This window comes from Arachis ipaensis, chromosome B5 (genome assembly GCF_059453495.1).
Source record: "Arachis ipaensis isolate K30076 ecotype BB chromosome B5, ASM5945349v1, whole genome shotgun sequence".
NCBI classification, from domain to species: Eukaryota; Viridiplantae; Streptophyta; class Magnoliopsida; order Fabales; family Fabaceae; genus Arachis; species Arachis ipaensis.
The window spans coordinates 83177810-83205146 of record NC_142440.1 but is presented as its reverse complement, the minus strand read 5'-3'; the positions used below and the strand labels follow the sequence as shown (position 1 = coordinate 83205146).

Sequence of the window (27337 nt, the reverse complement as noted above, 5' to 3'; positions counted from 1 at the left end):
ACAACCACAGAGGCGATTGAATCCAGCTACGAAGGTAATAGTGCAAAAGGAAGTCACTAAGCTCTACGAGGCTGGGATTATTTATCCCATTTCTAACAACCCATGGTTGAGCCCTGTCCAGGTTGTTCCTAAGAAGGGAGAAATGACAGTGGTTCACAATGAAAAGAATGAGCTTATTCTAAAAAGGACAGTCACAAGGTGGCGTATGTGAATTGATTACAGAAGACTCAATGACGCCATCAGGAAAGATCACTTTCCTTTACCCTTCATTAACCAAATGCTAGAAAGACTAGCAGGTCATGCTTTTTATTATTTCCTGGATGGTTATTCTGGGTATAATCAAATAGCAATAGATCCACCAGACCAAGAGAAGACAACATTAACATGTCCATCTAGCGTGTTCACCTATAGACGAATGCCATTTGGCCTGCGCAATGCGCCTGCCACCTTTCAGAGATGCATGCTATCTATATTCTCTGATATGGTAGATAAATTCCTTGAAGTATTCATCAATGAATTCTCTGTTTATGGAGACTCGTTTGACTCCTGTCTTGATCATCTGACCCTGGTCCTGAAAAGATGCCAAGAAACAAACATAGTTCTAAATTGGGAGAAATGCCACTTCATGGTAACTGAAGGCATTTTTCTTGGGCATCGGATCTCAAATAAGGGGATAGAGGTGGGTCAAGCTAAAGTGGAAGTGATAGAATGCTTGCCTCCACCTACTAGTGTCAAGGCAATCAGAAGGTTCCTAGGACATGCAAAATTCTACAGGCAGTTCATAAAAGATTTTTCTAAAATTGCCAAACCCCTGTGTAATCTCTTGTCCACTGATGTTCCATTCGTCTTTGACCAAGAATGCCTGCATGTCTTTGAAACTATAAAAGCCAAGCTTGTCACTACTTCTATCATCTCTGCACCCAACTGGGACTTGCCACTTGAGCTAATATGTAATGCAAGTGATCATGGAATTAGTGCAGTCCTAGGTCAGAGACATGACAAGCTTCTGCATGTTATTTACTATGCTAGTCGCGTATTAAATGATGCGCAGAAAAACTACACTACTACAGAAAAGGATCTACTTTGCAGTGGTTTATGCCATTGACAAGTTCAGATCCTACCTAGCAGGATCTAAGGTCATTATTTATACTGACCATGCTGCTCTAAAGTATCTACTCACTAAGCAGGATTCTAAACCTAGACTTATAAGATGGGTATTACTCCTGTAAGAGTTTGATATAGAAACTAGAGATAGAAAAGGGACAAAAAATCAGATAGTTAATCGCTTATCCCGGATTGAGCCAGTAGTAGGGACTTCTTCTCACTCCACTGACATATCCAAATCCTTTTCAGATGAGCAACTCTATGCCATCCAGACAAAACCTTGGTTTGCAAACATTGCAAACTACAAGGCTATACGGTTCATTCCTAAGGAGTTTACCAGGCAGCAAGCCCGGAAACTCATGCATGATGTAAAATATTACCTATGGGATGAGCCATATCTCTTTAAGAGATGCTCGGATGGAATAATCTGACACTATGTGTCTAAAGAAGAGGCACAGAGAATCCTATGGCATTGCCATGGCTTTGACTATGGAGGACACTTTGGAGGTGAGCGGACAGCCACTAAGGTACTCCAAAGTGGCTTTTATTGGCCTATTCTCTTCAAAGATTCTAGAGAGTTCTTTCATAACTGTGATAGTTGCCAGAGGGCTGGCAATCTCCCTCATGGTCACAGCATGCCTCAACAAGGAATCTTAGAGATTGAGCTGTTTGATGTATGGGGCATAGATTTTATGGGACCCTTCCTGCCTTCATACTCAAACATCTACATCCTTGTGGTAGTAGATTACGTGTCTAAATGGGTTGAAGCAATAACAACACCTACCAATGACACCAGAGTAGTAATGAAGTTCCTCCAAAAGAATATCTTCAGCAGATTTAGTGTCCCTAGGACACTAATTAGTGATGGAGGAACTCATTTCTACAACAGACAGCTGGATTCTATCTTAAGCCGATACGGAGTTCACCATAAAGTAGCAACAACGTATCATCCCCAAACGAATGGGCAAGCTGAAGTCTCAAATAGAGAACTAAAGCGAATCCTTGAGGGGACAGTAAGTGCCTCTAGAAAGGATTGGGTTAGAAAGCTTGATGATACCATATGGGCATACAGAACAACTTTCAAAACTCCCATTGAAACTTCACTATATCAGTTAGTATATGGAAAGTCCTGTCATTTGCCAGTGGAACTAGAACACAAAGCCTATTGGGCTACTAGATTCCTCAACCTTGAGGCTAAAGCAGCAGGGGAGAAACGGCAATGCAGAAAGAGGTGGCATGACAGGAAGTTATCTTCCAGAGTCTTTAAACCAGGACAGAAAGTCCTACTCTATAATTCAAGACTCAAACTATTTCCTGGGAAACTTAAATCCCGTTGGATGGGACCATTTGTGATTACCAAGGTATCACCTTACGAACACATAGAGCTTCAAGGTAAAGAAACCAGGTTCACTGTCAATAGACAGAGGGTTAAGCATTACCTTGAAGGAGATATAGAGCCAGTAGGCTCAACACTGCTACTAAGTTAAGTGCAGTGACGTCAAGCTAGTGACGATAAAAGAGCGCTTGTTGGGAGGCAACCAAACTTTACTCAACTATATTTATTTTGTTTTTTTTCTTTCATTCAAGAAACAGAATTCACAGTAGTGAAAACTGAACACTCCAAAAAGAGCATCAAAGTTGAATGCCAACTAGGGTATCCCTGTTGGGCGTTGAAACGCCAATGCAGAGAAGCAAAGAATTTGAATTCCCTAGCCTCTCAGGACCAGTAGGTCCCACGGAAGCTCCACCTACCCCACCTTCTTCTTCCCTATTAATCATATTCGCTCGAGGACAAGCAAAACTCTTAAGTTTGGTATTGCAAAAGCTTTGCTTTGTGACTTCTACCACTCTTAAGTATAGAAGAAGATGATGGAGCAAAGTAGAGAGCATGCACATGAGCCTGTGTAGCCGCCTCAACAAAGACAAAAGAGTGACATAGAAGAGACCAAGCATCACATTGGATCCTCAAGGAGGAGCATTAGCCACCATCATTCAGGTGGATTCGTTCTCTTTTGCACCCCTTTCCTGTTTATTTTTCTATTTTCTATCTGTTTATTTATCTCTTCTCTTGTTCTAGTTGCATGATCATTTGCATTTGATGTCTTAAAAGATGTAAAATCTTCCATATATCTCTCACTTTGCTTAAAAGAAAATTTTTATTTGAAAAGAATTGAGAGATGCATGAATTTCAAGTTTTAAATAAGATCAGTTTAAATATGTTGATGTGGTTTCATTGCTTTTGTTTTCTGAATGTATGAGTAAACAATGCATATTTGAAGTTGAAATTTTAGAATGTTGGCTCTTGAAAGAATAAGGAAAAAGGAAAAGTATTATTGATAATCTGAAAAATCCAAAAATTGATTCTTGAAGCAAGAAAAGGCAACAAAAAAAGAAAAAGCATGTTGCAAAAGAAAAAAAAATTATATGCATGCAAGAAAGAAAAAAATGGCAAAAAAGAGAAAGAAAAAAATAAAAAGCAGAAAAATCCATTACTGCCCAAAAATGCAGAAAAAGGAGGGCAGATTGAAAAAGCCAATAACCCTTTAAACCAAAAGGCAAGGGTAAAAAGGGCCCAAGGCTTTGAGCATCAGTGGTTAGGAAGGCCCAAAGGAATAAAATCCTGGCCTAAGCGGCTAAACCAAGTTGTCCCTAACTATGTGCTTGTGGCGTGAAGGTGTCAAGTGAATAGCTTGAGACTGAGTAGATAAAGTCATGGTCCAAAGCAAAAAGAGTATGCTTAAGAACTTTGGACACCTCTATCTAGGGATTCTAGCAAAGCTGAGTCACACTCTGAAAAGGTTCACCCAGGTAAAGTGTCTGTGACATGAATGTATCCGTTGGTAATACTGGAAAACAGAGTGGTTAGGGTCACGGCCAAGACTCAAAAAGCTATGTTCAAGAATCAAAATAAGCTTAACTAGGAGATCAATGATATCATCTGGATTCTAAGTTCCTAAAGATGCCAACATTTCTGAGTTTCAATAGATAGTGAGATGCCAAAACTATTCAGAAGCAAAAAACTACTAAGTCCCGCTCATCTGATTTTAACTAAGCTTCATTTGAAACTTAGAAATTTATTGTATCATAATTTTCTTTCTCATCCTAGTATGTTTTTAGTTGCTTGTGGACATGTAACGGTTTAAGTTTGGTGTTGTGATGAGCGGATATTTTGTACGCTTTTTGACATCATTTTCATATAGTTTTTAGTAGTTTTTGTTTAGTTTTTATTATGAATTTATAGGTTTTAGTGTTAAATTCATATTTTTGGATTCTACTATGAGTTTTTATGTTTTTGTACAATTTCAGGTATTTTCTAGCTGAAATTGAGGAGCTGAAGCAGACGTTTAATTCAGAGATAGAGAAAGCACTACAGATGTTGTCTGGATCTGAGCTCCCAGCATTCGGAAAGAATTTTATCGAGCTACAGAGTTCAAATGGAGCGTTCTCAATGGCTATGGAAAGATGACTTCGAGATCTTTCCTTCAATATATAATAGTCCATACTTTGCTTTGGATTAGAAAGCACAAAACTGGCATCCAATGCCAGCTTCCTGCCCCCCTTCCAGGCGTCCAACGCCCAAAAGCAGAAACCAGCATCCAAACGCCCAATCAGGACCCCCTAGCTGGTGTTCCATGCCAAAGAGACCTCATAGAACGTGAATCTCATCAAAGCTCAGCCCAAACACTCACCATGTGGGCCCCATAAGTGGATTTTAGCACTAAATTGACTGTTTTACCCTTACTAGTCATCTGTTTAGTATTTAAAGTGTATTTTACTTAATCTACAGACATCACGCACATCATTCAGCCCTATTTTCATTTTTCCTTTGTATTTTTACTTTCAGTATGTGTTTCTAAACCTCCTAGGTTGAGGGGAGGAGCCCTGCTGAGTCCTATGAATTAATAAAAGTATTACTATTTCTTCTTCGATCCGTGTTTGATTTACTTCTAAGATGTATATCCGATCTTCATCGTGGTGAATAGGATAATTTGACAAATTAGCTCTATTCATCACATTAAGACGAACGTGCCTGACAAACACCCGCGTCTACTTAGGTTCGTGCGAATACATGGCCGGAAAGCACGAGCCAACAGCTATGTTTATACATCTCTCAGACGGTTAATCCACGACTTCGTTGGGGACTTCTCGAGACACCAGTTCAGCTGATTTTTGGGGAGATTAGGGTCTCTGTGGTATAGGCTAGAATGCATAGAAGCAACATTCTCTGATCCGGAAGATTCGACCTTGTCTGTGGCATTTTGAGTAGGATTGCCAAGAAAATGAACTGCTAGAGCTTCACCCTCTGTTAGATTGAATGACCATAGGTAACGGCGTTTGATCTGTAGCAGAGGAGATCAATGACCACGGGCAATGGCTTTGATCACATACAGGCTGCCATAGAAGAAGATCATTCATAAGCAAAGAAGACAGTAATACTAGAGTTATTTCAGAAAGGCAAAGCAACTCCAATCCTTAATTCTATTCCTCTCACTGATTTAATCCAATTGGTTTTACCCCTTTCATGTGAACTCTACTCCTATTATTTAACCTATAATCCTAATACAATTCGGTATCCAACAACCAAGTCTTCTGATCCGCCTGACTAAGACCTGCAAGATAACCATAGCTTGCTTCAAACCACAATCCTCGTGGGATCTACCTTGACTCGCTCAGGTTTTACTTGGACGACCCAGTGCACTTGCTGGTAAAATAGTACGAAGGTGTGAGGAATCGTGCTACCACCTTAACTGATTTTTCATTACTGTTTCTACATCAAGTTGGTATTACTTTCGTTCTTATTTTGTTTTATGCGTTTCAACAACAACCACTCTTTTCTATTCACCTGACTAAAATCTGCAAGATAACCATTGCTTGCTCAATTCGACAATCCTTATGGGATCGACCCTCACTCACCTGAGGTATTACTTGGACAACCCGGTGCACTTGCCTATTAAGCTATGGGAAATTCAAATTTCTCGCACCAAAGGCTAAAACCTTAAAAGTCGTAATTGGGAAGTGTTCCGAGGGTTACCTGAAACTGTAGATCGATCTCGGTCGAGATCTGGGGTGGTGGCTGGAACTGACATGTCCGACTTGTTGTACTTAGTGGTTCTGCTGATCCTGGATCGCCGGAGGGAGGTGGTACCTGCAAGAGACTCCGATGCTTAAGTTAGCATGGGCTTTAAGCAGGTTTTTAGTAGAATTAGAGAATGAGTTATACCTGTGTGCTCCAGTGTATTTATAGTAGTGTGGAGTGACCTTTCTAGATAAGATGAGTTAGTTATCTTATCTTATCTTTAAGTGAAGTCATCTTATCTCCAAGGGGACCGCCTTTATCTTCCTAGGCCTTAGGTGCCTTTAGATTTGGGTTGTGTCCCTTCATTTGGGCCTGCGTGGGCTTCTTATGTCGATTTGGCCGAACTCTTTTTAAAGAAGAGGTCGGAGGTCCTGACCTGAAGAGGTCGGTTGCTTTATCTTCAATCAGTCCGGTTCGGATAGCTTGACCCATGGTATGAACAGTGCCCCTTGCTTGAGCTCGACTTTTCCCTTAGAGTCATGTCCTTTAGACTTCGATCCTTTTGAGGAAATCGAGCTCGAGCATTTCGCCTTGGGTCAATCTCTATATAACTCCTGCTAGACTTCCTTTGAATGCAGAGCGTTTTTCTTTTTTTCCTTTGTAAATTACCGCGCGCGTTGCGCTTCCTAGGGAACATGCGAGGGTTAAATGCTCATTAACTCCTCTTTTGCCATTTCCTTCTTTCCCTCTTTTCATTTCATTTTGAATTTTAAAGCCTCATCTTTCAGTTTCTTCTTCTTCTCCATTCTCTTTACTCTTTACTTTTCATCGCTTCACTGAACTGCTTTGTCCCCTCTGCTTCTCTTGCGCTTCGTAGTTTTCTCTACCTTCTGTAGCTCGAGAGTGTTCGATCATTGCCCTTTTTTCCTCTTTCTTTACAGGTGGTATCTCTTCCTCCATTTTTCCATTTTGATGACTTGTCTTGGTATTTCATGTCTGCGAAAAATTTGGCCAAATCCGCTTTGAAAAGCTTGATCCTTTTTGCTAAAGGTTGTATTTTTTTATTAATGCTGTGATTTCCTTGACTTGCCCCTAACTCATTGCTTGCTGTAGCACTTTGTCTTCGAATTTTTGCGTCTCCAAGCCTTCTATTTTCCTTGCCTTGAAGCAACTATTTGGTGTGGACTTGCGTCGTTTCTTCGTTATTACATTCTCCTCTGCGGGTTAGTGTTTTCTTTCTTTTTCTCTTTTTGCTTTCGACAACCGTGCATGCTTTTGATGTAAGGCTTTGACTTTGTATTTATTTATTACTTTGAAAAACTTTGATTCTTTTGCGAAAAGATTGCGTCCTTTTGTGTCTTATTCCACAGCTTGTGATTTTTCCTTGTTGCTCTCTTTTTGAGAAGAATGTGTGCCTTCTAGTGATCTTGCTTAAGGTTTTCGTTGCTGTTCTTATTTCTTTTCATCGTTGTCTGGCTTTTTTTTGTTCTAGCTTAACAAACTTTTGATGATAAACTGTCAGTAGGAAAATTTGTAACTTTGATGTTTTTTGTTGGTGATGATGACTTTCGCGTTTTGGAGTGTTGATTCTTGTTTGCGAGATGTTTAGTGCATAGACCGTCAATTTCCTTTTTTCCTGGTTGTTACCTTGTTATTGCCTCCAAAGGGTGCCCTTAGACTTTGGTGTGAGTCCTGGGGTTTCCCTTTTACTCCCGTAACTAAATTCTTGATGTTCATATGTTATTGTCCGAGTTGTTTCCTTATTTATTCGAGTTGTCTGGTAGTAACCCATTTTTTCTTTTTCTTACTGTAGGAATAGTTGACCTATGTCTTCTCGCAAAAATATTGTTGAGATGTCTACTAAGATCCCAGACGGCATGTCAGATTGGCTGGATTCCATTGTTCTGATGTGTGTTACAGTTGCTGACTCTGAGTATTGTGTGCGGCATAGGAGGCACCATAGGATTTGTAGTGATAGGGATCAAGAGAAAAACTATGAGTTAGTGTCACCTAACCCTGAGGAGAGGGTTAGCTTTCCCCTTTTAACTCAAGGAGAACGTCCCTTCTTCTAAGCTTACGACTATTTCTTTAGTCAATTGAGTATTACCATTCCTTTCACACTCTTTGAGACCGAGTTGTTGTGGTCCTGCAATGTAGCTCCTTCCCAGCTCCACCCTAACTCTTGGGGCTTTATTAAAATCTTCTAGTTGTAGTGCCAGGAACTAGATATCCGAACTACCCAAACTCTCTTCCTTTATCTTTTTGTGCTGACGAAGCCTGGGTTAGCGAAGAAGAAAGCCTCCTGGGTTTTTTTTCGAGCTACTCAAGGCAAAAGGGTTTTTTCTATGTATGACGAGTCCTTTAGGGACTTTAAAAACTATTATTTTAAGGTCTGAGCTATTGAGGGAGCTCGGCCCTTCTTTTTGGATGAAAATTATGAGCCTACCTTCCCTTTGTGCTGGCAGAAGAATATAATAGTAGCTAGGTATTCCTGGGAGAGTCTTGATAAGGTTGAGCAGGCCTTTGTGAATGTGTTAGAGGAAATTTGGGGAGAGCCTCCCCATCTTGACACGAAGAAGTTTTTAGGAGATCCTTCCTTTTTTCGAACTGAATTGGGTAGTCGCCGACTTTATTTGTAGTTTTTCTTTTGTTTGTTTTTTTGTTTGCCAATCTATCCCTTTCTTAATTGGAACTTGATTTTTCCTGTTTTCCTATTTCAGAAATGGTGAAGTCTGTGGATTCCATGAAGGCCTATCGTCGGGCTAAGAAGGCGACAGCTGCCTCCAAAATCTCGGCCAAGACTTTGGAGGGAGAGTCTTCTCAGGTTCCTCCAAAGAAACCAACATCGAGTGCTTCTTGGCTGAGGAAGATTATTCCAACCCCTCAGGTCCGAATTATTCCTTCTGACCCAGTTCAACAATCTACTGGTGCTGCCTCTTCTCCTACTGCTGGCCCTCCTCCTAAAAAACCAAAAACTGTTGAACCTTATGACTTGGATGCTCCAGATTTCGATGCTGTAGGGTTTGTTGATAATCAGATTGCCCCCTTTGGTCGACTTCCAATGGATGATGTGTCCATCCTACATCACTTGAAATTTATTACCAATAACAGTATTCGGATGGCCCATATGGGAGCGACTTTGTTTTGTATTGTCCAAGGTTCCACGGTTCACGCAACTAAGGCTTTCCTGGAGGATGCCAAGTTCAAGTTTGATAGGGTTAAGGAGTTGGACTTGGAGAAGGAGAAGTCGCAGGCTATCAAGGCTGAGGCAGCTGCAAATTTGGCGAAGGAGACGACTAAAAAGCACAAGGAGAGTTATACTCGTACTTATGCCAAGGTGTTGGAGCTGAGGGGGAGGCTTGAGACTGCCCACATGGATTATGCCGATCTCCAGAGTCATCTGGTAGATAATGTGACGGGTGCGTATGAAAATCTAATGGCACAGGTCCGAGTTCTTGCTCCTGAACTCGACCTGACTCTCTTCAGCCTGGACAACGTGGTAGAGGAGAGCAAGATAGTACCTGCTCCAGATGATGAAGATGATGGGCCTCCTCTTGCACCGCCAGCCAAAGCTTCTGCAGCCACGACTTCTTCAAATCCCTCTGCTGAGGTCGACCATTCCCAACTTGATCCTGACTGCCAAATTCTCAATCGTGCTGATGGAACTGTGGGTGCTACTCCAATGAATATTGTTCCCCCTCCTTCAGCAACTGATGCTACCACTGGGGAAACTTTGAACCCCTTATGATATCTCTATTTTTTCTGTACAGCCCGATTCGGGGGCTTTTGAACTCTCTTTTTTTTTGTATCTTTGTTTATGGTTTTGGTTCTCTTGACTGTTAGTTGCTTCTATGCAACTTATTACGTAGAAAAACAAAATATTTTGAACTCTTGAGGCCTTCTTTCAGGTCGCCTTCTGAGTCTTTTAATGATGGTTGTGTTTCTTTTGATACGTTGATCGTTCTTTTATAGCCTTTGCAAATTTTGTAGATCTTCATAGAGTGTTGGTGCTCTACTGTCCGACCTCTTTTTGATTAAATCTTTTATCTGTCTTCTGGTTGGGCGAGATGACCCTTGGGGCTAACTTATTCAACAACTTTTTAGTGTTCTGGCAGAACCTTTTTATTTAGTCTTTGAACAATTTTGATAGCCCTGTTGTGGAGTCATGGCTTTTTGGGCAGAGCTGTGTCCCTTTTAGCGCACGTTTTTCGTTGGTCCGACTTCTCTTTGTCGATTCTTCTTAAGTTATTTTTAGTAATCCATTTTAATCAGACCTCGTCAGGCCTCTTTTTATAGATTACCTTTTATAACTTTGTCGCTTTGGCTTGATCCGGCTTCTTCTTGTCGGATCTTCTTAAGTTATTTTTTGTAGTCCATTTTTAATCAGACCTTGTCAGGCCTCTTTCTATGGATTACTTTTTATAACTTTGTCGCTTTGACTGTTTTGGTCTGACTTCTTTTCGTTAGATTTTCTTAAGTTATTTTTAGTAGTCCATTTTTAATCAGACCTCGTCAGGCCTCTTTTTATTTACTTTTTATAACTTCTTGCATTGATTTGTTTTGATCGCTTTCACCTTGCCAATCTTGTCGTGATCAAGCGGTGAATTTGGTTTTCACATTGTCAACCTTGTCATGATCGGGCAGTGAATTTGGTTTTCACCTTGCTGACCTTGTCATGATCGGGCAGTGAATTTGGTTTTCACCTTGCTGACCTTGTCATGATCGGGTAGTGAATTTTTGCGCTCAGATCAATGCGTCTTGGTAGGAAACTTTTTAGGGAATCTGAAAAACTTTATTCAAGTAGAAAATAGGCACATAGACAAGAATTTATACATATGAGTGCTTACCCTTCTAAATCGGGAAATTTTGTAGATCTTGGCTTGGCGCCTCATTAAAAAACCTTTTCAGGAAAAAGAGTGCTCCTTAACCTAAGATCTTTATTACTTTCTAACTATAGTACCTTCTTAGGTTACAGGCATGCCATGACCTTGGTAGTTCTCATCCCTCGAGGTCGGATACCTTGTAGTATCCTTTTCCCAGTACCTTTATAACTCGGTAAGGTCCTTTCCAGTTAGCTGCTAGCTTCCCTTCTCCTGATCAACCTGCTCCGATGTCATTTTGGATTAGGATGTGGTCGTTGTTGGCAAAGCTTCGCTGGATTACCCTCTGATTATACCTTGAAGTCATTCAACGCTTTAGCGCTTCCTCTCTTATCCAAGCTCTTTCTCGGACCTCAAGTAGTAGGTCAAGCTCTTCTCTTTGGTTTTGGGAGTTGGCTTCTTCATTGTAGAGGATTATTCTGGGGGATCTTTCCTCTATCTCCACTGGGATCATTGCCTCCATTCCGTAGGCAAGTCGGAAGTGTGATTCTCCTGTGGTGGAGTGCAGAGTTATCCGATATGCCCATAGGACTTGTGGGAGCTCTTCGGCCCAAGCTCCCTTTGCGTCCTGTAGTCTCTATTTTAACCCAGCTAGTATGACTTTGTTGGCAGCTTATGCCTGTCCGTTAGCTTGTGAATGTTCTATGGATGTAAATTGGTGCTTTATTTTCAAGTCAGCTACCAAGTTCATGAAAACTGTATCAGTAAATTGAGTACCATTATCTGTGGTGATGGAGTAAGGGACTCCAAACCTTGTAATAATATTCCTATATAGAAATTTTCGACTTCTTTGAGCAGTGGCATTGGCTAGGGGCTCTGCCTCAATCTATTTTGTGAAATAGTCCACCCCTACAATAAGGAATTTGACTTGTCCCGATCCTTGGGGAAAGGGTCCGAGGAGGTCTAGCCCCCATTTTGCGAATGGCTAGGGTGACGTTACACTAATGAACTCTTCTGGTGGGGCGACGTAGAAGTTAGCATGCTTCTGACATGGTGGGCATGTCTTGACGAATTTTGTTGCTTCTTTGTGTAAGGTTGGCCAAAAAAATCCAGCTCGAAGTATCTTTTTGGAAAGAGCTTGCGCCCCCAAGTGGTTGCCACATATGGCACTGTGTACTTCTTCCAGGACTTCCCTTGTGTTGGAGGTTGGTACGCATTTTAGGAGGGGTGTTGAGATCCCTCTTCTCTATAAGACGTTTCCTACTATGGTGTAGTGCTGTGCTTTTTATATCAACCTCTTTGCCTCCTTCTTATCTGTGGGGATTGCCTCTGTCTTGAGGTAGTTGATTATGGGGGTCATCCACCCCTGATCCTGGCCTAATATGGTTAGGACCTTTCCTTCTTCTAAGATTGATGGGCTTCGCAATATTTTCCTGGATGAGGCTTCTATTATTGCCCCCTAGTTTGGTGCTGGCTAGTTTTGAGAGTGCATCAGCTCGAGCATTCTGTTCCTGAGGTATATGTTGGATCTCATATTCCCCGAGTTATCTGAGCTGTTCTCTAGTCTTGTCCAGATATTTTTTCATGGTGGGGTCCTTGGCCTGGTAATTCCCTTCTATTTGCGAGGTAACTAGTTGTGAATCACTGAAGATGGTGAGCTTTTGAACTCCTACCTCCTTAGCGAGCCTCAAACCAGCCAATAATGCTTCGTATTCGGCTTGATTATTGGAAGCAGGGAAGTCAAATTTTAATGAGAGTTCGACTTGGATTCCCTGATCGTTTTCTATTATCACGCCCGTGCCACTCCCAGTTTTGTTCGAAGAGCCGTCCATGTAGAGTTTCCACTTTGTGGGATTTCCCGGGGTATCCGTATACTCAGCAATGAAGTCAGCCAGATACTGTGACTTGATGGCTGTCTGAGCTTCATATAGAATATCGAATTCAGACAACTTGACTGCCCACTGTAATATTCTTCCAGCTAAGTCTATCTTCTGTATGATGCTTTTTATGGGCTGGTTGGTCCGAACCTTGATAGTGTGCGCTTGAAAGTACGGGCGAAGTCGGCGAGAAGTAAGTATAAGTGCGTAGACAAACTTTTCTATCTTTTGATAGTTCAGTTCGGCCCCTTGTAAGGCTTTGCTGATGAAGTAGATGAGTTGTTGCCCATTTTTGTCTTCTCTGACAAGTGCGGAGGCTATTGCCCGATTTCCTACTGCGAGGTATAATATGAGCGCTTCTCCTTCCCTTGGTCGGGTAAGAATTAGTGGTTGCCCCAAGAATTTTTTGAAATCTTGGAAAGCTTGCTCGCATTTTGTTGTCCATTCAAACCTCTTTCCCTTCCTTAATGTGGCGTAAAAGGGGAGAGATCTGATGGCCGACCCAGCTAGAAACCTGGACAGGGCTGCGAGTCTTCCGTTGAGCTGTTGTACTTCTTTAACGCAGGTCAGAGTTTTCATGTTGAGTATGGCCTGACATTTATCTGGGTTCGCCTCAATTCCTCTTTGTGTGAGCATCAAGCCCAAGAATTTGCCAGCTTCTACCATAAAGGTGCATTTTGCGGGATTAAGTCGCATTGCATGCTTTCTGATGGTGTCGAACAGTTTGGCAAGGTCGGGCAACAAGGATTCCTCATTTTGTGTTTTTACTAGCATATCATCTACGTAAACCTCCATCGACTTCCCAATGTGGTCTGCAAAGACTTAGTTCATCAATCTTTGGTATGTGGCCCCTGCGTTCTTGAGTCTGAAGGGCATGACTATGTAGCAATAATTTGATTTTGGGGGCAAGAATGATGTCTTCTCTTGGTCAGGTTGATACATTGGAATCTGGTTGTACCCTGAGTAGGCGTTCAAAAAGGAGAGGTACGATATCCTGACGAAGTGTCAACTAGTGAGTCGATGTTTGGGAGTGGGTAGGGATCTTTTGGGCAGGCTTTGTTGAGGTTGGTGTAATCGGTACACATCTGCCACTTTCCATTTGAGTTTTTGACCAACACCACATTGGCTAGCCATAATGGATATTTTACCTCCCTTATGAACCCTGCCTCTAACAAGGCCTGTACCTGCTCCTCTACAGCTTGTGACCTTTCCGGGCCGAGCTTCCTACGCTTTTGCTATACTGGCCAAGACCCTAGGTAAACGGCTACTTTGTGGCACATTAGTTCGGGATCGATACCAGGCATGTCAACGGCCTTCCATGCAATGAGGTCGAAGTTGTCTTTTAGGAGCTTTATTAGTAGTTCCTTTAAGTCTTCTCTCAGATTCGCCCCTATATTTATTGTTTTGCTTGTATCGTCTCCAATTTGAACTTCTTGAGTCACACCTACTGGCTGAGGGCGGAGTTCTTTGCGAGCTAGGATTCCTCTGAGTTCTATAGTGTGGACTTCCTCCCCTTTGGGTTGCCTTTAAGGTTTAGACTTTCATTATAACAGAGATGTACAGTTTTTTGGTATCCTTTTATCGTGGCGATCCCTTCTGAAGTTGGAAACTTCATGCATAGATGAGGAGTCAAGACCACCGCGGCGAGCTGGTTCAGTGTTGTCCGACCTATTAGGGCGTTGTAAGCTGAGCTCACGTCGACTACAATGTAGTCTATGTTAAGTGTCCTTGACCTGGTTCCCTTTCCAAAGGTTGTGTGTAGTGAGATATACCCGAGTGGTTGGATCGGGTGTCTCCTACTGATGAGCGAATAATTTATACGCTTTTTGGCATTGTTTTTAGTATGTTTTTAGTATATTTTAGTTAGTTTTTATTATGTTTTTATTAGTTTTTAAATAAAAATCACATTTCTGGACTTTACTATGCATTTGTGTATTTTTCTGTGATTTCAGGTATGTTCTGGCTGAAATTGAGGGACCTGAGCAAAAATCTGATTTAGAGGCTGAAAAAGGACTGCAGATGCTGTTGGATTCTGACCTCCCTGCACTCGAAGTGGATTTTCTCGAGCTACAGAAGCCCAATTGGCGGGCTCTCAATTGCGTTGGAAAGTAGACATCCTGTGCTTTCCAGCAATATATAATAGTCCATACTTTGCTTGAGATTTGATGGCCCAAATAGGCGTTCCAAGTCAGCTTAAGAATTCTGGCGTTAAAACGCCAGAACTGGCACAAAAGCGGGAGTTAAACGCCCAAACTGGCACAAATGCTGGCGTTTAATTCCAAGAAAAGTCTCTACACATGGAAGCTTCAATGCTCAGCCCAAGCACACACCAAGTGGGCCTAGAAGAAGATTTCTGCATTAATTACTTATTTCTGTAAACCCTAGGCTACTAGTTCTCTGTAAATAGCACCTTTAACTATTGTATTTTCATCTTTGAATCATGTTTTTATGATTGAACCCTCTTTGGGAGGCTGGCGATTCGGCCATGCCTAGACCTTGTTCTTATGTATTTTCAACGGTGGAGTTTCTACACACCATAGATTAAGGTGTGGAGCTCTGCTGTTCTTCATGAATTAATACAATTACTATTGTTTTTCTATTCAATTCACGCCTACTTCTTCTCTAAGATATTCATTCATTCTTCAACTTGATGAATGTGATGATCCGTGACACTCATCATCATTCTCACCTATGAACATGTGCCTGACAACCACCTCATCATCATTATTTCATGTAGAACAGAAGTGTTTGTCAGGCACGCGTTCATAAGGGAGAAGGATGATGAGCGTCACACATAATCATCACCTTCATCACGTTCTTGAGTGTGAATGGATATCTTAGAAGAGAAATAAGAAGAATTGAATAAAAAACAGTAGTACTTTGCATTAATCTTTGAGGGACAGCAGAGCTCCACACCTTAATCTATGGAGTGTAGAAACTCTACCGTATGAAAATACATAAGTGAAGGTCCAGGCATGGCCGAGATGGCCAGCCCCCTAAACGAGATCAATAGTCTCCTAAGATGAACAATGGATTAAAACTGAGACCAAAGATGCCTAATACAATAGTAAGAGGTCCTATTTATAATAAACTAGCTACTAGGGTTTACATGAGTAAGTATTTGATGTATAAATCCACTTCCGGGGCCCACTTGGTGTGTGTTTGGGCTGAGCTTAAGTGTTCCACGTGCAGAGGCCATTTGTGGAGTTGAACGCCAGTTTCTGTGCCAGTTTGGGCGTTCAACTCTGGTTTTGGATCCTTTTCTGGCGCTGGACGCCAGATTTGGGCAGAAGGCTGGCGTTGAACGCCAGTTTACGTCATCTATTCTTGGCCAAAGTATGGACTATTATATATTGCTGGAAAGCCCTGGATGTCTACTTTCCAACGCAATTGGAGGCGCGCCATTTCGAGTTCTGTAGCTCCAGAAAATCCACTTTGAGTGCAGAGAGGTCAAAATCCAACAGCATCAGCAGTCCTTTTTCAACCTCTGAATCTGATTTTTGCTCAAGTCCCTCAATTTCAGCCAGAAAATACCTGAAATCACAGAAAAACACACAAACTCATAGTAAAGTCCAGAAATGTGAATTTAACGTAAAAACTAATGAAAACATCCCTAAAAGTAACTAGATCCTACTAAAAACATACTAAAAACAATATCAAAAAGCGTATAAATTATCCGCTCATCACAACACCAAACTTAAATTGTTGCTTGTCCCCAAGCAACTGAAAATCAAGTAGGATAAAAAGAATAGAATATACTATAAATTCCAAACTATCAATGAAACATAGCTCCAATCATATGAGCGGGACTTATAGCTTTTTGCCTCTTGAATAGTTTTGGCATCTCACTTTATCCATTGAGGTTCAGAATGATTGGCATCTATAGGAACTTCAGATTTCGAATAGTGTTATTGACTCTCCTAGTTCAGTATGATGATTCTTGAACACAGCTTCTTTATGAGTCTTGGCCGTGGCCCTAAGCACTTTGTTTTCCAGTATTACCACCGGATACATAGATGCCACAGACACATAATTGGGTGAACCTTTTCAGATTGTGACTCAGCTTTGCTAAAGTCCCCAATTAGAGGTGTCCAGGGTTCTTAAGCACACTCTTCTTTTGCTTTGGACCTTGACTTTAACCGCTCAGTCTCAAGTTTTCACTTGATACCTACACGCCACAAGCACATGGTTAGGGACAGCTTGGTTTAGCCGCTTAGACCAGGATTTTATTCCTTTAGGCCCTCCTATCCACTGATGCTCAAAGCCTTGGGATCCTTTTTATTTGCCCTTGCCTTTTGGTTTTAAGGGTTATTGGCTTTTTCTGCTTGCTTTTTCTTTTTCTTTCTATTTTTTTTTCGCCTATTTTTTTTTTCTCTGCAAGCTTTGTTCTTTGCTGCTTTTTCTTGCTTCAAGAATCATTTTTATGATTTTTCAGATTATCAAATAACATGTCTCCTAGTCATCATTCTTTCAAGAGCCAACATATTTAACATTCTTAAACAACAACTTCAAAAGACATATGCACTGTTCAAGCATACATTCAGAAAACAAGAAGCTTTGTCACCACATCAATATAATTAAACTAAGTTCAAGGATAAATTCGAAACTCATGTACTTCTTGTTCTTTTGAATTAAAACATTTTTTCATTTAAGAGAGGTGATGGATTCATAGGACATTCATATCTTTAAGACAAAGTTACTAACTACTAATGATCATGTAATGAAGGCACAAACATAGATAAGCACATAACATAGAAAACGAAAAACAGAGAAAGCAAAAACAAGGAATGAATCCACCTTAGTGATGGTGGCGTTTCCTTCTTGAGGAACCAATGATGTCCTTGAGCTCTTCTATGTCTCTTCCTTGTCTTTGTTGCTCCTCCCTCATTGCTTTTTGATCTTCTCTTATTTCATGAAGCATGATGGAGTGCTCTTGATGTTTCACCCTTAGTTGTCCCATATTGGAACTCAATTCTTCTAGGGAGGTGTTGATGTGCTCCCAATAGTTTTGTGGAGGAAAGTGCATTTGAGGCATTTCCGGAATCTCATGGTGATGAGCTTTATACGCCTCTTGAGCTCCATGAGTGGGCTCTCTTGCTTGCTCCATCTTTTTCTTAGTGATGGGCTTTTCCTCTTTAATGAGGATATCTCCCTCTATGTCAATTCCAGCTGAATTGCATAGGTGGCAAATGAGGTGAGGAAAGGCTAACCTTGCCATCGTGGAGGACTTGTCAGCCACCTTGTAGAGTTCTTGAGGTATAATCTCATGAACTTCCACCTCTTCTCCAATCATGATGCTATGGATCATGATGGCCCGGTCTATGGTAACTTCAGACCGGTTGCTAGTGGGAATGATTGAGCATTGAATAAACTCCAACCATCCTCTAGCTATAGGCTTGAGGTCCAATCTTCTTAGTTGAACCGGCTTGCCTTTGGAGTCAATCTTCCATTGAGCTCCTTCTACACATATGTCCATAAGGACTTGGTCCAACCTTTGATCAAAGTTGACTCTCCTTGTGTAGGGGCGTGCGTTCTCTTCCATGTATGGCAAGTTGAACGCCAACCTCACATTTTCCGGACTAAAATCTAAGTATTTCCCCCGAACCATTGTAACATAGTTCTTTGGATCCGGGTTCTTACTTTGATCATGGTTCTTGGTGATCCATGCATTGGCATAGAACTCTTGAACCATTAGGATGCCGACTTGTTGGATGGGATTTGTTAGAACTTCCCAACCTCTTCTTTGAATTTCATGTCGGATCTCCGGATACTCATTTCTTTTGAGTTTAAAAGGGACCTCAGGGATCACCTTCTTCTTGGCCACAACATCATAGAAGTGGTCTTGATGGGCTTTGGAGATGAACCTTTCCATCTCCCATGACTCGGATGTGGAAGCTCTTGTCTTCCCTTTCCCTCTTCTAGAGGATTCTCCGGTCTTGGGTGCCATCAATGGTAATGGAAAAACAAAAAAGCTATGCTTTTACCACACCAAACTTAGAATATTGCTCGCCCTCGAGCAATAAACAAAAGAATAGAAGAAGAAGAAGAAGAAATATGGAGAGGGAGAGGGAGATGTGGTTTCGGCCAAGAGGAGTGTAGAGGGGTGTGTTGTGTGAATTTGAAGAAGAATGGAGGTCTTTATATAGGGAAGGGAGGGGGGGTTAAGGTTCAGCCATATGGGTGGGTTTGGGTGGGAAATTGGTTTTGAATTTTGAAGGTAGGTAGAGTTTATGAGGTAGGTTTATGGGGAAGAGGAGATGGATGTGAGTGGTGAAGGTTTAGTGAGGAAGAGGGATTGAGGTGATTGGTGAGGGGTTTTTAGGGAAGAGTGTTTGTGGGGTTGTGTGAAAGAGAGTGGTGAGAAGAAGTGAGTGGAGGTAGGTGGGGATCCTGTGGGGTCCACAGATCCTGAGTGGATCCTGTGGGGTCCACAGATCCTGAGGTGTTCAAGGATTTACATCCCTGCACCCATTAGGCATGTAAAAATTCCTTTGTACCCAACTCTGGGCGTTCAGCGCCAGGTTGGTGGCCATTTTGGGCGTTCAACGCCCATTTGTGTGCCATTTCTGGCGTTGAACGCCAGAACCATGCCTGTTCTGGCGTTCAGCGCCCAGAAGCTGCCCATTTTGGGCGTTCAGCGCCAGAACCATGCTCTGTTCTGGCGCTGAACGCCAGACAGATGCTCCTCCAGGGTGTGATTTTTCTTCTGCTGTTTTTGATTCCGTTTTCAATTTTTCTATTTATTTTGTGACTCCACATGATCATGAACCTAAGAAAACATGAAAAACAATAAAAATAAGAATTAGATAAACATTGGGTTGCCTCCCAACAAGCGCTTCTTTAATGTCAATAGCTTGACAGTGGGCTCTCATGGAGCCTCACAGATGTGCAAAGCTTTGTTGAGACTCTCCAACACCAAACTTAGAGTTTGGATATGGGAGTTCAACACCAAACTTAGAGTTTGGTTGTGGCCTCCCAACACCAAACTTAGAGTTTGACTGTGGGGGCTCTGGTTGACTCTGCTTTGAGAGAAGCTTTTCAAGCTTCCTCTCCATGGTTGCAGAGGGAGATCCTTGAGTTTTGAATACAAGGGAGTTCTCATTCCATTGAAGGACTATTTCACCTCTGTCAACATCAATCACAGCTCTTGTTGTGGCCAGGAAAGGTCTTCCTAGGATGATGGATTCATCCTCTTCCTTTCCAGTATCCAGGACTATGAAATCAGTAGGTATGTAAAGGCCCTCAACCTTTACTAATACATCTTCTACTTGTCCATAAGCCTGTCTTCTTGAGCTGTCTGCCATCTCTTAATGAGATTTTAGCAGCTTGCACCCCATAGATTCCCAGTTTCTCTATTACAGAGAGGGGCATGAGGTTTATTCCTGAACCAAGGTCACACAGAGCCTTAAAGATCATGGTGCCTATGGTACAGGGTATTATGAACTTTCTAGGATCCTGTCTCTTCTGAGGCAATGTCAGTTGATCCAGATCACTTAGTTCATTGACGAACAAGGGAGGTTCAACTTCCTAAGTATCAATGCCAAACAATTTGGCATTCAGCTTCATGATTGCACCAAGAAACTTGGCAGTTTGCTCTTCAGTGACATCCTCATTCTCTTCAGAAGAGGAATACTCATCAGAGCTCATGAAGGGCATAAGGAGGGTCAATGGAATCTCTATGGTCTCTAGATGGGCCCCAGAGTCCTTTGGTTCCTCAGAGGGAAGCTCCTTATTGACCACTGGACGTCCCAGGAGGTCTTCCTCCTTGGGATTCACGTCCTCTCCTCTCCTCACAGGTTCGGCCATGGCGCTTATGTCAATGGCCTTACACTCTCCTTTTGGATTCTCTTCTGTATTGCTTGGGAGAGTACTAGGAGGGATTTCAGTGATCCTTTTACTCAGCTGGCCCACTTGTGCTTCCAGATTTCTAATGGAAGACCTTGTTTCATTCATGAAACTTACAGTGGCCTTAGATAGATCAGAGACTAGATTTGCTAAATTAGAAGCATTTTGTTCAGAGTTCTCTGTCTGTTGCTGAGTTGATGATGGAAAAGGCTTGCTATTGCTAAACCTGTTTCTTCCACCATTATTAAAGCCTTGTTGAGGCTTTTGATCCTTCCATGAGAAATTTGGATGATTTCTCCATGTTGAGTTATAGGTGTTTCCATAAGGTTCACCTAAGTAATTTACCTCTGCTATTGCAGGGTTCTCAGGATCATAAGCTTCTTCTTCAGAAGAAGCCTCTTGAGTACTGTTGGATGCAGCTTGCATTCCATGCAGACTCTGAGAGATCATATTGACTTGCTGAGTCAATATTTTATTCTGAGCCAATATGGCATTCAGAGTATCAACCTCAAGAACTCCCTTCTTCATAGGCGTCCCATTGCTCACAGGATTCCTTTCAGAAGTGTATATGAACTGGTTATTAGCAACCATGTCAATGAGTTCTTGAGCTTCTGCAGGTGTTTTCTTTAGGTGAATGGATCCACCTGCAGAAGTGTCCAGTGACATCTTTGATAGCTCAGATAACCCATCATAGAATATATCCAGGATGGTCCATTCTGAAAGCATGTCAGAAGGACACTTTTTGGTCAACTGTTTGTATCTTTCCCAAGCTTCATAGAGAGATTCACCTTCTTTCTGTCTGAAGGTTTGAACATCAGCTCTAAGCTTGCTCAGCTTTTGAGGAGGAAAGTACTTGGCTAAGAAAGCCGTGACCAGCTTATCCCAAGAGTTCAGGCTGTCTTTGGGTTGAGAATCCAACCATAATATAGCTCTGTCTCTTACAGCAAAAGGGAAAAGCATGAGCCTGTAGACTTCAGGATCTACTCCATTAGTCTTAACAGTATCACATATCTGCAAGAATTCAGTTAAGAACTAAAAAGGATCTTCAGCTGGAAGTCCATGAAACTTGCAGTTCTGCTGCATTAGAGAAACTAATTGAGGTTTCAGCTCAAAGTTGTTTGCTCCAATGGCAGGAATGGAGATGCTTCTTCCATGTAAATTGGAATTAGGTGCAGTAAAGTCACCAAGCATCTTCCTTACATTATTATTATTTTCGGCTGCCATCTCCTCTGCCTGTTCGAAAATTTCTGAAAGGTTATCTCTGAATTGTTGTATTTTAGCTTCTCTTAATTTTCTCTTCAGAGTCCTTTCAGGTTCTGGATCTGCTTCCACAAGAATGTTCTTATCCTTGCTCCTGCTCATATGACAAAGAAGAAGGCACAGAAAAATAATAATAATAATAATAGAGATCCTTTATACCACAGTATAGGGATCCCTTTGTGAGTGGAAGAAAAGAGGGGGAGACAAAGAATGTGATGTAAAGGAAGAAACACAACTGTACGGATGGAAGAGATGTGAGATGAGATGTTAGGATATGAATGAATAAATAGAATGAGATGGGGGAGGGATAATTTTCGAAAATTATTTTGAAAAAGAGTTAGTGATTTTTGAAAAATGGTTTTTGAAAAAATGTTAGTAATTTTCGAAAATTAAGTTTTAAAAATTAAAAATAAAAATAATTAGTTAATAAAAAAGAAATTTTTGAAAAAGAGGGAAGATATTTTCGAAAATTAGAGAGAGAGAGTTAGTTAGGTAGTTTTGAAAAAGTTAAGAAACAAACAAAAAGTTAGTTAGTTAGTTGAAACAAATTTTGAAAAAATAGGAAGTTAGGAGGTTAGGAAAGATATTTTGAAAAGATATTTTTGAAAAAGATAAGATGAGAAGATATTTTTGAAAAGATATAATTGAAATTAGTTTTTGAAAAAGATTTGATTTTTAAAATCACAATTAATGACTTGATTCATAAGAAATCACAAGATATGATTCTAGAACTTAAAGTTTGAATCTTTCTTAACAAGCAAGTAGCAAACTTCAAATTTTTGAATCAAAACATTAATTGATTATGTTATTTTCGAAAATTTGGTATAAAAATAAGAAAAAGATTTTTGAAAAATATTTTTGGAATTTTCGAAAATAACTAAGAATTTTGAAAAAGATTTGATTTTTGAAAAAGATTTTGAAAAAGATAAGATTTTCAAATTGAAAATTTGATTTGACTCATGAGAAACAATTTGATTTTAAAAATTTTTGAAAAAGTCAATCCAAATTTTCGAATTTGATGAGAGAAAAAGGGAAAGATATTTTTTTTGATTTTTGAAATTTTTATGAAAAACATGAAAAATATGCAATGCATGAAATTTTTAGATCAAAACAATGAATGCATGCAAGAATGCTATGAATGTCAAGATGAACACCAAGAACACTTTGAATGTCATGGTGAACATCAAGAACATATTTTTGAAAAATTTTTAATGCAAAGAAAACATGCAAGACACCAAACTTAGAATTCTTTAATGCTTACGCACTAAGAATTCAAGAATGCATATGATAAACATGAAAAGACACAAAACAAAAAATCATCAAGATCAAACAAGAAGACTTACCAAGAACAACTTGAAGATCATGAAGAACACCATGAATGCATAAAATTTTCGAAAAAATGTAAGATGCATATGCAATTGACACCAAACTTATAACATGACTCAAGACTCAAACAAGAAACAGAAAATATTTTTGGTTTTTATGATTTTCTAATTTTTTTGGATTTTTTTCGAAAATTATATGAAAAAGAAAAAATAAGGATTCCAAAATTTTTAATATGAATTCCAGGAATCTTGCATTCTTAGTCTAAAGCTTCAGTCCAGGAATTAGACATGGCTCACTAGCGAGCCAAGCTTTCAATGAAAGCTCCAGTCCAAAACACTAGACATGGCCAATGGCCAGCCAAGCTTCAGCATTTAACACCAGAGTATATTGATCTTGATAACAAATTGCTGCTCATCATTTACCAAGTATGTAACTTACCTCTGATAGTTTGGAAGCCTCAGTCCAAAAGAATTTAGACATGGCTTTACAGCCAGCCAGGCTTCACATGCTTCATGAAACACTAGAATTCATTCTTAAAAATCTTGAATAAAATTTTTGAAAACATTTTTATAATTTTTTTTTTCGAGAACATATGAGAGATTTTTGAAAATATTTTTGAGAGATTTTTTTTTTGAAAATAAAATAAAAATAAAATTACCTAATCTGAGCAACAAGATGAACCGTCAGTTGTCCAAACACAAACAATCCCCGGCAACGGCGCCAAAAACTTGGTGCACGAAATTGTGATGTCCAGGCTCAAACAATTGATGCCAAGGCATCTTAGGCTAGTTTCACTAGCCTTTTTCTTTTATTTTTAGTTGTTTTATGCATTTTCTTGAGCCTTAAGTAATCATTTGGGCCAAATAGTCATGCTTGTCTTAAATCATTCAACATGAAGATTTTGATGCAAATTCCATGAGTTTTTAGTTATATTACTTGAATGCTATGAATGGAAGATTTCTCATGAAATTTTGCAAGACTTTGATGCAATTGTTTGGATGATTTCAGGGAAGAAGAGGCTAAGCAAAGAAGCAACAAAATCAATAAAGGAAGCTTGAATATCAAATGTGGAGTTTAAGTTCCAGTTTAAGCCTAAACTGGAGTTTAAACGCCAGAATCATGAAGGCTAAGAAATGCTAGAATTGAAGTTTAACCTCCAGTTTAACCTTAAACTGGAGGTTAAACGCCAGAATGAAAAGTCTCACCAAAGAAGCATTCCACGTTTAACCTCCAGTTTGACCTCAAACTAGAGGTTAAACGCCAGAATGATAATGCCACTCAGGAAGGAGTTCCACGTTTAACCTCCAGTTTAACCTTAAACTGGAGGTTAAACGCCAGAATGGGAAAAGCACCAGGGAGCCATTTCCACGTTTAAGCTCCAGTTTGACCTCAAACTGGAGCTTAAACGTGTTCGACCAAGTTTTCCCCTCCAGGGTTGCTCTCTCCATTTCCACGTTTAAGCTCCAGTTTGACCTCAAACTGGAGCTTAAACGTGTTCGACCTCCAGGGCTACCTTTTCCATTTCCACGTTTAAGCTTCAGTTTAACCTTAAACTGAAGCTTAAACGTGTTATATGGAACAGCTTGACCATGCCTTCTTCAAACATAAATAACTTGAGCTACAAAACTCCAAATGAGGTGATTCAAAATGCATTGGAAAGAAGACATCTAGAGCTTTCCAAGCATATATGGCATGCATGGTGGATACTAAAAATTGAGGGAGAAAACATCCCCGTAATGTGCATAGAAGAGCATAGTACCAACATGCAATCAGGCCAGCTGACCTCTTCACCTTCCATGGAGTATAACGCGAGTTGTAGAGATCCAATTGAGATGCTTCTAGTTGCGTTAGAAAGCTGACATCCATAGCTTTCCAACGAGGTATAATAGTCTATATTTGGCATCAAATTGGCGAGGTTGACAAGAGAACAAAGTGACGACTCAAGAAAGGGGGTGCAACATTTGAGTGTAGTTTAATGGATCATTATCCTTTTTGGATCAATTATGTCACTCAGCCCTTCAAGCAAGCAAGGCCCATCAACAACACCAAATCAAGGCCACAAGAATCATCTAGAATAGTTTATTTTCATTTGATTGTAATTTGCTTTAAATTTCATTTTCATTTTGTAATTTAGGGAGCCTATTTAAAGGCCTTAGTTTCGACATTTGAGAAGACACGGGGATTGAAGGGGAATCCAGCCCCTGAGGGGGAGAGAACTGGAAATCATTTTCTTTTAGTTTTGTAATTGAATTCAGAGCTATGACTCACTAAACCCCTTTCATTGGGTTAGGGAGCTCTATTGTAATTCAATGAATCAATAATAGTTTTATCTTCTTCTTCAATCTTTTCTCTTGAATTTTGTTAGAAAGCTTCTCGATCTAATTCCATTGGGTAGTTGTCTTGGGAAAGAAACTACCCATAATTGGAATCCTTCGGAACCTTGGGAAAGGAATGGAGGATTCATGCTAGAGAAGCTTTCTCACAGTGAATTGGATTGGGGTTTGGATGGATATTGTGACATGTAATCCTACCAAATTATGGTTCATGAAACTGTGTGGTATAATCAGTGATCGCGCCTCATCTCTTCTTATGAACATTTAAACCAAGGGATTGGGAATTTGTTCGTTTTTAGAGAGAATTGGTGAGCCAAGGGATTGGGATCCAATCATATAAGATTGCCAAGCAAAATTCAATGAATGCATTGGTTGAGGAAGGAATAAAAATGTTTTGATTCGGAGATCTCAATATCTCCTAACACCCAATGAATTCCCCATTTCTGATTTCCACTTTCTCTTTACATTCTGCAACTCAATTCATGCAATCACCCCCATTCCCTTTTAATTTCAGCAATTTACATTCTGCTCTTTAATTCATGCAAATTTAAGATTCTGCCATTTCAATTTCTTGTCATTTACTTTTCCCGCCAACTTTACATTCCGCAATTCTCATCTAAATCTTGATTCCGCTCAACTAGAACATACTTCTAATCCGAATTGCTCACTCAACCAATCCTTGTGGGATTCGACCTCACTCTATTGTGAGTTTTTACTTGACGATAACCGGTGCACTTGCCGGAAGGAATTTTGCCGATCGTGCAATTTCCTAAATTGTAGCATAACAAGTTTATGCGCATCAAGTTTATGGCGCCGTTGCCGGGGATTGATTTTCGATTGACAATTTTCCAATTGGAAGTTAACTAGATTGAGCAATTTTTCTTTTCTTTTGTTAATAGTTTTTGTTTCAGTTTATTACTGCTAATTTCTGCAAATTTTGATTTGTTTTCCTTGCTTATTCACTTGTTAGCATACTAACCACTAGCTGTTTGTGATATTGCCTCACTATGGGATTTCCACTATCTTTGGATGAGTATTGTTTGAGACTGAGCACATTGCAAAAAAGAAAGGAGTATCCATCATCTTTTGGTCAATCAAAATTCATGAGAAACTCTCCACCACCACAGAATGATTCATGTTATTATGCTCATGGTGGGTGGGAGTATCAGGAACAGGAAACGGGGTACTTCCCAGAGCCACAAAATGGTCCATGTTTTGGTGAATTTGATCACTACTCAAGTTGTGGCTGGGAAGATCAAAACCAAAGAGATTTCACTTATTCACACCCCATTCATCAAGCGCCATCACCTCTGAATTATCCAACCTCACCTCCTAGTTTTACATATCCAAATTCTTCATCACTTGAGCATTTCTCAGCACAAAATTCCTTCTCAAATTCATACAATTCATTCCACTACACACAAGAGTCATACCACTACCAACACTCCAACCAAAGACTCTATCAGCCCACATAAAACACATACTCCCAGCCACCATATCACAGCCAAGATAATCAACCCCACCAACCTAATCCGAGCCAACAATTTCAAGATCAATTAAACAGGATAGAAGGAATGATTGCAACCATGTGCAGAGATGTGGCCGATTTGAAAGGCTTTAAGGAAGAAGTGATATCCAACTTACAAAATCAAGGTGCTGCCATTCAAAAGCTAGAAGCACAAATTGGATATCTATCAAAGCAAATCCCTACCCACAATTCTTCTAGTGATACCATGGCAAACCCAAGGGAGGAAT

At 40.4% G+C, this 27337-nt stretch overlaps 1 protein-coding gene and 1 non-coding gene across 2 annotated transcripts in view; one reads left to right on the top strand and one right to left on the bottom strand.

The window, feature by feature from the left end:
- Positions 1-12485: 12485 nt before the first annotated feature.
- LOC148564791 (uncharacterized) overlaps positions 12486-27337 on the bottom strand; it is a 56255-nt gene continuing 41403 nt past the window's right edge. The window contains exon 2 of the mRNA XM_088487091.1: positions 12486-12862. Coding sequence (XP_088343217.1) covers positions 12486-12862 — 377 coding nt within the window. The remainder of the gene's footprint in view (positions 12863-27337) is intronic.
- Positions 21384-21491, top strand: LOC148564793 (small nucleolar RNA R71). The gene has a single exon (XR_015885084.1). It is a non-coding gene; the product is annotated as a small nucleolar RNA R71 (small nucleolar RNA).